The sequence below is a fragment of the Numida meleagris genome, chromosome 3, assembly GCF_002078875.1.
Source record: "Numida meleagris isolate 19003 breed g44 Domestic line chromosome 3, NumMel1.0, whole genome shotgun sequence".
NCBI lineage: Eukaryota > Metazoa > Chordata > Aves > Galliformes > Numididae > Numida > Numida meleagris.
The window spans coordinates 101,928,030-101,938,250 of NC_034411.1; the positions used below are offsets into that span (position 1 = coordinate 101,928,030).

Consider the following 10,221-nt stretch of genomic DNA (forward strand, 5'->3'; position numbering starts at 1 on the left):
TCTGAATCTCCCTTTAGAAGAAAGGCAAGCGGCGGGGGTTGGGGAGGGCGTGAGGTACCTCTCCCTTAGGCTGGCAGTCAGTGCCCGGGGCCGCGCGTCCCTCCTCGGACAGGCGCTGTGCGCCGCGCCTCTGAGCCGGCAGCGCCGTTCGCCGGCGGCAGGAGGAGTCCGCCTCGCGCGCTGACGGGCGCGAGTGCCCTTTTCCAAGGGAAGCTCCGGAGGCACCGGCTCGCGCGGGAGAGAGCCGGCTGCTCCCGCTGGGCTTGCGCAAGGCGCTGCAGCTGAGCCCCTCGGGGGCCGAGTACATTGCGAATTGCCCGGCCCACCCCCACCCCCTCCGATGCACGATGCCGAGAGAACGCGGCCCGACGCGGCTCGGCAGCGCGCAAAGGGTTTTCTGCTCAGAATTCCCCCGGGGAGCGCTGCGCACATCGCCGCGCTCGTCTCACGCTGGCTACTATTCGCAGTGGAAACGCAGAGGGCCATTTCAGGTTTCCTACAGGTCTGGGTGATTCCCCCTCCACACACTCCTTGCTTATTCCGAACAGTTGGTTCTCAGATGCCTTTTAAGACGAAACCAAAAGCCTTTACGCGCAGTGGAAAGCGGATGGCGGTGGGAAGCGAAGCAAAAGCAAGCTGGCTTCCAACTCGGGTTCCCACAGCCTCCGGAGCTGGATGCACACAGAGATGTCATCTCGACACCCTGCACTTTGCAAGGGTCTTCCTACGCCGAAGGTGGACTCTGCAGTCCGTCCTGCAAGTGCATCTAAATTAGCTACAATGCGCTCGAGACGGTGTCTAATTAGAAATAATAATAATCGTAATACAATAAAATAAAAAGCAAGGAGAGAAGTTTCTTTCCCCTCTCCCCTCCTTACATTAAGAGAATTACAACCGCAACTTTTCTCCTGTCGTTGATAGGATTCCTTGACCAAATAAAGAAATATATTCTAAAAGCGGAGCGGGGAAGGGGGAAAGAAACCGCTTTGGATGGGGCGGATAGAGGCGTCGGGTACTCGAGCTTCGGAAATGCGAGGGGAGGTCCACTGTTACTTCGGACGTGTCACCGAGCTCATGTGCAGGACGCTTTTCTTATCTCGGGGCTCTGCCTTATGACGAGAGTGGAGGGCTTGGGGTTTGCCGAGCAGACGAAAAAGGACGACCAGAGGCGCTTCGAAGGCTCAGGCGGATGCCCCCGCTCTGAGCTCTCTCCCCCGTCTCGATTCAAAGCGGTTTCGCAGTGGAATAAACATCTCTGATCTAAGACAGCTGCCGGGAATCAAAGGCCGCCCCCAAGAAGGGCGAAGATGCGACTGAAAAATGCCCCAGTTCCCGACAAGTGAAGGGAAGGGGGTGTGAAGGCCCTCAGCGACTTCGGGCTGTGAAAGCGGTAACAGTTCGCCCATTATTCATCTGATTTGTTTCATAACACCTCTGACACCTAATCTTATCAGCTAATACCCAAGATTTAGTTACCCAAGACGATTTTTTTTCCACGCCAGCAGCAAAATGATTTGACACCCTGCAGGATCTGTTTACTTTGGTGAGCCTTTACAAAAAAAAAGGGGGGGTAGAAAAAAAGGAGAGGGAAAGCATATGTGTAAAGATCCAGAGCTTCCGAGGCCGGTAGAAACAAGCACTGAGGAAAGACTAAGATCACTTGGGAAAAATAAAGTTTCTGAATACTGACAGAGGCAGTTTGATGAGGAAGAGACCCGAAACCAAATGAACACATATGTAGTCCGTGCAGACTTGCCTGTAAAATAACGATTTATTTTAATACTTAAAAAAAACCACACACAATCCAGTGATAAATGTCAATTACCAATAATCAGCATAAAGTGCCAAACAGCCATACAACTTTTTTTTTTTTCTTTTAATAAACAAAACTTACTGGAATGTCTCTTAATTTGAATACACTGTTCAGAAAGCCAGCATTTAGAAAAATACGCTCTCAGGTTGAGATTTGTTCTTTCTCATCAGGACGCACAAAGTACCACTAAGACCACGTTGTGCATACTGTCGGTTTGACATATTGCCATCTTTCTTTCCTTTGTTTTTATTTTTCATTTTTAAATAAGTCCGCAAGTGACAAGCCTCCTCACAGCATACTTAGACCACAAGGCAAAAAGAAAGGTCTCCATGTCCCAAGAACACTGATCTGTCCCAGCACCAGGGACCTTCAGGTCTAAGATCTGGATTCATTTTCCAGCGCATTATAAGACTCCTCACTCGAGAGATTTAGGTCATTTCCAAACGTTATTTCTCTTCTTTCAAGAAAACAAAGTAGCAAATAAGATGTGCGAGTTGCCCTTCTCCTTGTCCTATTGGTGCTACGATGAGAAACCGACATTTCAGTTCTTAACAGTCTTCTGGAATTCTCTGTATTTCCTGAAGTGTAAAAATAATAAGCTTTATACAGTCAAAAAAAAAAGTATAAAATAAGAGTTTGTTCTTTTTCTTTGTTTTTAAGTAATACTTTTGAAGCTACGAGTTGGGAGGGGTCGGGGGGGAGCTGCTGGGATTTTTGTGGGGTTTTTTTTTTTGTGGGTTTTGTGGGTTTTTCTTTGGTTTTAAGGAGATTTCTGTCCAACACGTGAGCACCACCTTTTGGCATAAAGTTTATCAAAGCCACACAAGTCATCTAGCACTTTCTGTGTCATTCGTGTGTGTTTTAAATGCCAAGTAATCTTTTCATCCACGATGTAAGAAGTGAGTTTCTCGGGGAGATTTTGCTCTTTCTAAAGTACAAACAAAAACAAAACGCAAAGTTCTGTGCTCCCATCCTGACAGTTTTGTTTCTGTTCTGGTTTTGGTGTAAAATCTGAAGGGCAGGAAAAGTTCATAGAAGTCGGAGATTCAGCACTTAAGTTTGGCAGGTTTCAGTTCCTTTACTTGCGTGTGCAGTGTCTTGTGGACAGCTAGTGTTCTGGACTGGCAAAATCCTTTCCCGCATTCTTGACACTTAAAAGGTTTTTCTTTAGAATGGATATATCTAGGAAGAGAAGAACAATCGAGATGTCAGAAACAACTGGCCTGAACTCAGCGCTGATGGAAGACACTCCAGAGATTTTTACAGCTACCACTAGGACCAAGAGTGCCGGAATGAAACACTCAGGCAATCAACAACTGTATGCACATGTGCAAGAAGAGGGGCGTGCTGGAGGCATACAAGGGTCTTCCATAAGGATAAAGCATTTCTGACTAACTTCAGGGTCACCAGGCTGCCTGTCTTCATGACGCTTAGTGATCACAAAGGTAAAGGCTACAGAGGTGATGCAAACAGAAAATGAAAATATCTGTGGAAGCTGAGGAGACTGTAGAGGATATCTCTGTAGGGTGGATAGGTACAACAGGATTCTCCAACAAGTGAGTGATCTGAACTTCCCTACCAGCACTGGGCAAAGAGGAACCTAGGAGGAGCAGTGCCGCCTGGCTGGGGATGTGGCCTTTCTTACCAGTAGCTTTACAACTATAAGTGGGTTACTGGGAAAGTACAGATACACAAGGAAAAATGGGCAGGAGAAGAATTGTTACCTGTGGTCCCTCAGGTGATCCTGTCTTCTGAAGGCCTTGTGGCATATGTCGCATGTGTAGGGTCGTTCATCAGTGTGGGTTCTTTCATGGATCAAAAGGTTGTATGACTTGGTGAAGTGCCTGCCACAGAATTTACACACAAACTCCTTCTTGGTTTTGGATGGTAACCTTCCCCGCGTGGGTTTCTTCTCAGGAGAGAGTTTAGTCACCTCAAGCAAAGACCCCAGCCCTGGCGGGGAGCCCTGGCTGTCCACCTGTCCCAGTTTAGAGTGGTCCTCTTGTGTGGCAGCCACTGCTAGGTTGGCAAAATCAAAGCGGGGTTTGGCTTTGAGGGTCATATTAGCAGCCTCTTGCTTGGGCTGGATGACATGTGGGAAGAGTGGGAAGGTGGGCAGCTGGAACCGTGCATCAACCAGGCTTGACACGCTAGGCACTTTGGAGAAGGAGGAACGGGGCAGATGCATGGCTGGGTACCCCAAAGTCCACTGGTGCAGGTGTACGGCGTGCAGGGCGCTGAAGCCATAGAGGTTGGAGAGATGGTCAGAAGGCACAGCAGGCAGCCCATTGAATGCTTGCAAGAAGGAATAGTTGGTAAGCTGGAGGGAAGGATGGATAGGCACTGGGGCTGGCAGAGTCTTACTTCCCATGGTGGCCACTTGGGAGGAGGATCTTGGGAACAGGGGAGGAAAAGATCTGGAAAAAAAAAATGATGGTGGGGAGAAGAAAGAGAGATGGATTTATACAAAGTTAATAGCAAAGGGAATTTCTCACTTCATCTCTTATTAATGCCCCTCTCCAAAGCCACAGGAGGAGATTGTCTTGGACTTGGAGAAGTCTGACCATCTCTTGACTGCAAATGTATCCACATGGATCTCCAGAATGTCCTTCTCCTCATCCTTCACACTGAAACAACGTGCTCCATCCACAGTCATTCACCCCCCCACAACAGCATCCATGTGCCAAGGGTGCCCCAATGACCTTCCGCACTGGGACAGCGAGGAGGTACCTACTGGCCCACAAAGCTGGAGGTTCTCTCATGTAATTAAAAGTCCCTTACTGGGTATCTCAGCCTTTCTAAAATGATGGGATACCATCCACTCCATCTGCCCTCCAAAACTGCCTTCAGCTCTCACTGCTGGGGAGATGTGGGATAGGGTTGCAGAGAGTTTGCTGCTCCGGGTCACTCACCTCTTCGTCGTCTGCCCTCAGACCTCTATATCTGGGCTTGCTGGGTACTCAGAACTGCTCACCCTCCCTCATTCAAACAGAAAATACCTTTAAAGTTTTTTGGGTTTTTTTTTTTTTTTTAAAGCAACAACAACAAGAAAAAAAAAAAACCTCCCTCTATATACTGCAAAAAGAAATGGGAAAAGGCTGCATCTGGGTGACAAAACTTAAGTGCCATTTGCTCTCCCCACAGGGAAGTGCTTGGCTTCCAGCCCACATCCCAGTCTAGGCAATTGCTTAATTAAAGTCCTTCGCAAGGAAAAAAAGCAAGGGCTGGAGGGACCCTTCCCGCGCAGACACCCAGCCCACCAGCTGCAGGGCCACAGTCCATCTCTGGGCTGGATGCCACCACTTTGCTCTGCATTTCAGGGTCCTGCCAAGCCCCCAGCCTCTCCTCCAGGCCAGATCCCTCCTCATTCCACCCCACAAGATGGAGGGGGAAATACTACCAGACAGCAACATCAAGGCACGTCTGGCCCTGCCTGCAAATTGAGCCCTCAGCACTGTCAACCATTTGGCAGGAGATGCCTCCATAGAGCTGGCAGTGGGGATAGAGTTTCTCTTCTCTGTGGTGCGAGAGAGCACCCAGGGCTTTTGGAGACACTGCATCCCTGCACCCCAAGGAGCCTCTTTGTTCCACAGCCCATAGGTTGTGCTCACTCCACCTGGCAGTCTCTAGGATTTGCTCTCAGAGGGACTCCTTTTCCATGGGATCCCCATAGAGTGCTCGTAGGGTACCCATAAGATCACCATAGGATCCGCATAGGGTCCTGTAAGATGCCCTTAAAGGGCTCTTGAGTCCCTTTAGGATTCCCACAAGATTCACACAGGGTTCCAACAGGACCCTGTGGCATTCCCACATGAAGAATCAAGCTTCTCAGAGAAAAGGAGGCAGCAAAGTGCTGCAGAGCAGTCATTGATCCCCTGGGCTGGGGAGACAAGGGAACAGGAGGAATGCTGGTGGCAGAACGGGTCTAAGGACCGGGGAAACAAATCTGATTTATACATGGGCAGTTGCCTGGAGTGAGATGCTGCGGTTGAGAGGGTGTGAGAGTGAGAAGCTTACTCTGAGCAGCTCTCTATGCCAGGTCCACCTTTCACACCGCTCTACATAAATCAGCAGCAGGAAGAGAGAGCCAAACCTTAGAGGAATTCCATCGCAATGACCCAGAATAAGAGAGGGTGAGATTTTCCTTTTTTTTTTTTTTTCAAATAGGATTCATTTTGCATAGTAGCTGATTGCAGAACCAACACATTGAATCCTCCTCCCTCTCCTCTTTATTTATTTATTTTTTTAACTATTTAGGGATGGCGAACCAAGTAGACCATTGTATTCTTCAACTGGGGAAGTGCTTTTCTTGTTGTTAGCGCTGCCCTCAAACTAAGGGATGTCCTCTCCCCAGCACAAATGCCTCCAGCGATGACCCCGAGAACAAAATACGCAGAAAACCCTCTGGTCCGGGTACCTGCAGTGTCTGTTTCTGTTTGTCACAACGGCTCTGCGTCTATTTTCCTGGCTGGGTACTCCCAAATCCCTAAAGCATGAAACTTTCAATTGCAAATGCAGTGAGTTTCTGGGCTTACTCAACTGCCTTTCTTCGGATTCACAGAAAGCATTTAATTTGGAATAAGCAAGCAATAATCTACTATGCAGATTTGTATTAGTTATTGACGACAAAATTAATAACAACAATAATAATAATAATAATAAGTCTGTTTCGATTTTCCCAAAGAAGAAGGGGCCAGAAACCAAGGAGAAATGCAGCGCAGTGGCAGTACCATCCATTGCCTTCGCCATTGTTTTTTTATTTGCTAGAACCGTCCTATTTAAGGAAAAGAGAAGAGTAAAAAAAAGAAGAAATAGGAAAAAATAAATAGGGGGGGGAAAAAAGAGAGAGAGAGGGAGACGAGAAAGAAGAAGCAAACGGGAGGTGGAAGCAGAGCGTTCACGTTACTACGAGTTTCTTGGCCCTTCTCCAGCAATGTAAGCTACACTTCTGCTCTGTGCGACCGGGGACGGACAGAAGTACAGACGGAGCGCGGAGCATTTCGTACTGAGGTCCCCTCTCTTTGGGACATCAAAGCGTGTCCCAGCGCGGTGACTCCGCTCTCCCGCACAGAGATCACCGCTTCTTTGATTTCGGTGTCACCTCCACCTTTAATTCTGTTCCGCGTAAACAGATCTTATCTGGACTTTTTTTTTTTTTCCTCCTTTAAGAAGACCCCACGAGCGCTTTGCTTCAATTCCCCCACCGTAATAAAACAGTGCGAGGGTTTTTTTTTTCATTCTAACACAGAGTCACTCGGTGAAGTAATTGAGACCAAACCACTGTGTTCTGCTTGAAACAAAACCCACTCGTGCCAAGATAAATTTACCCTGCACAAATAGGATCATAAACTTGAAAGCCTACATCTGCCTCCAGCTTTCTTACCCTTTGTCCTGTTTGAAGATACCGTAATGCTATTGTCCAGTTGCCATTGTTTTAAGACCGTTGTAAACCTTCCAAACTAAATTCTACCTCACCTATACGAAAAAAAAAAATTAAAAAAATAGAAAGGAAAGTAAAGAAAAGAAAACGGAAAAACGCAGCCGGTAACACAGCGAGAAGCGAAATTAAATGGATTTTTAAGTAACCCCGTGGCCGGGTGGTATTTTTTCCTTTCTACCTTGAATTATCAATTTCCGATGTGTCCTTTGAAAGGGATATTTGTTATATCAAATACCTGACCATAAATAATGAGCTTTGTTAATTAGTTCCACATGGGAGAGCGGCGGAGGTAAATTGCCCTGAGAACGTTGCTTATTTTTACAAACATGATAAAGTAGCGGGCATAAAACGCTGCATTCTTGGGATAGCCACAAACGGGAGCGATCAGGTTCATCTGTCAGGAAAAGTCGCCGCTTTGCCGACCCATTTCAGGTCCGGCATTCGGGTCCTTTCGGCTCTATCGCATCTCTTGCGCGGCATTTTGCCACCGGGTCCCCGCTACTTCGTCCCTCTGCGGGACGAGACTTTCCCTTCCTATCAGTTTGAGCGAGAAAATGGAGCTTCCAACTTATCTGTGTTTGGGAAACTCGCTGGAAAGGGACTAAAACGGCTCTTTCGCTCTGCATTACCCGAGCGCGGTGCTCCGGGGGGATAAAGCGCATTGTTCAGCGCAGATTGATTCAAAGTATTAATGAAGTGTGCAGAATCTATTAAAGCGGGTTTATTCGCGGCTAATTGAGCGTGAAAGAGTTAATTGCTAACATTAATGAGCACTGGAAGGGCTCAGTCAGCATGTGCCTTGGATATCTCCGCTCGATCCTTATAAAATCATCATTCACATTTTATCACGAAATCGGTGTTGACAAGTTTCGCCAGACCACCGCCGGGAACGCTGATGAATGCGGTGGATTTCAGCCTCGCGATAATAAGAAGAAGCGGGGTCCGACCGCGGTTCCCCGGGGGCAGCTTTCCCCCCCGAAGTGACACAAACTCCCCGTCCTATGGGCCGCGGGCGGAGCGCAGCCCCACACGGGCGGTGGGCGCGGGGCGGGGGGTCCGTGGGGCGGCCCCGCTGTGCACTCCCCGCAGAAGTGTTTAGGTTGCTTTGGGAGCTCTTGGTGTCTATTCTTTTAACACCCCCTCTACACACACGCGCGCGCACACGAAGAGCCCCAATACAGGAGTTAGTCGGGATTTCTCCCCCGAGAAACGCCCTTCCTCTCTCACGGCTGCAAGCGGCGTTTCTGCCCTCCGTTCCCCTCCGCTTCCGCGGCTCGGGGGCTAAACCCTCCGGGGTGACACCGTCGGGGTACAGCCCTGGGTTCGGCCGAGCGCGGCGCAGCCCTCCCCGGCCTCCCCAGTACAGCGCCGGGCACAGCGCGCTGCGGCCGCTCAGCTCCCGAGCGCAGCGCTGCTTTGGGGACGGCCCTTGGATTCTTTTTCTCAGCGGGTTTCGAACGTGCTGAGCCGAAGCCCACTGTGCACCTGTCCGGGACACGGCTCTCACCCCCCGCCCTGCTTACGTTATACCGCACAGTCCCCGCAGATTTCTGCTGATCTGCAATACGCCCGATTTTTTCCTAGTTCCTCTCCCCAAAAGCCAGAAATAACAACTATGCTCTAATCCTCGGCTTTGCACGGACACTTTATAGGCTCGGCCTCGAGGGGAGCCCAGTTCCTCCTTGCACTGAACTTGTTTTGATCCATTCGGACAGTTATAAACATCGGATTCATTTCTGTTATGGCCTTGGGAAGAAGCAGAGAAAGGCTCTCAGAGCCTAAAACTCTAAACATGGAGCAGAAAAGAAAGAGAGAGAAAAAGAAAAAAGAAAAGAAAAAAGAAAGAGAAAGAGAAAGGAAGAAAGAAAAAAAAAGAAAGAGAGAGAAAGAGAATATAAGAAAGAAAGAATGAAAGAAAAAAAGTAGAAAGAAAAAGTCGAGAGAGCAGAGAAGCCGAGCATTCAAGTCCATAAAGGACCATCGGACCTCTGGGTTGCTCTCGTTGTGTCATTTTTAGCTCGGATTAAAAACACAGCTCTCCACGAGGGGGGATAAACAGCCCCGAGAGGGGAACGCAAACCTTTAAATAGCATCAGAACACCGAGCCCCGTGTGCGGGCTGCCCCAGCCCTCCGCCCGCCCCGGGGAGAGCGTCCTCCTCACGTGAGCCGCAATGTCCCCACTGCTGCCGCACCATCCGGAGAGGATGGGGGGGAGGAGGGGAGGGAAGGGAGGGAAAGAAAGAAAGGAGGGAGAGAAAAGGTGTTTGGATTGATAAACGCAACCCCGAGGCTTGGCTAAAAATAAAATAACAAACAAAATGAGTTGTTCTTTTTATTTACCTAATCCCGATCTGTGCTCCACCGCTGGCAGCAGTTAAAAGATCCCGGGCTAAATCGGAGCTGGTGAAATAAAATAATGAGGAAAAATAAAAACGAGGAAAAAAAAAAAAAGGTGGAAAAAGAAGTAAAAAGAAAAAAAAAAAAAAGAAGAAGAACAAGTGGGGCCGTGGGTCAGCGCCTCCGCCGGCCTCGGGGGCACAGCTCCGTCCCCACCCACCCCACCGCTCTCCACGGGCCGGGCCAGGTGTCCAGGTGCTGCGGCTGCCGGAGGTGCTCTCCCTCCCGGCGCCGTGAGCGTGTGCCGCGGTGCGAACGCGCCCGGGAGTAGCCGAGCTCAGACTGAACAGATCCCTTCCCTGCAGCCTCCTCCTTATTTCAACCCCCCCCCTCCCCGTTCCCCCCTTCCAACCTCCCACTAGACTTCGGGCATGCGCACGCGGGGAGAAAGTTGCTGGCTGGGAAGGAACGACTTCTCGAGCCGCTTCTCCTGCAGGCAGCAGCCCGGGGCTCGCAGCCCACAAACGTGTGATTCCGTTTCTCCCCCCGCCCCACTCCAATCCGCGGAACATCTCCCCGGGGTCCCCTCCGCGCGGCCGGCCCCGGAGGAGCGCTGTTTCCGCGGGGCCG

At 49.6% G+C, this 10,221-nt stretch overlaps 1 protein-coding gene across 1 annotated transcript; it reads right to left on the bottom strand.

Annotated features, from left to right (window-relative positions):
- On the bottom strand, positions 1,748–9,946 carry OSR1 (odd-skipped related transciption factor 1). Its single transcript, XM_021392736.1, has 3 exons — positions 9,595–9,946; positions 3,538–4,230; positions 1,748–2,995 (listed from the first exon to the last, which is right to left on the bottom strand). The coding sequence occupies exons 2-3, from the start codon at positions 4,182–4,184 to the stop codon at positions 2,860–2,862; spliced, it is 783 nt and encodes a 260-aa protein (XP_021248411.1). The 5' UTR covers positions 4,185–4,230; positions 9,595–9,946; the 3' UTR covers positions 1,748–2,859.

Excerpts from the sequence above, each read along its gene's own strand:
- OSR1 (XM_021392736.1), bottom strand. The coding sequence starts at position 4,184 with ATGGGAAGTAAGACTCTGCCAGCCCCAGTGCCTATCCATCCTTCCCTC. Across the intron at positions 2,996-3,537 it reads GATCACCTGAGGGACCACAG|ATATATCCATTCTAAAGAAA; the intron begins GTAACAATTCTT and ends TTCTCTTCCTAG.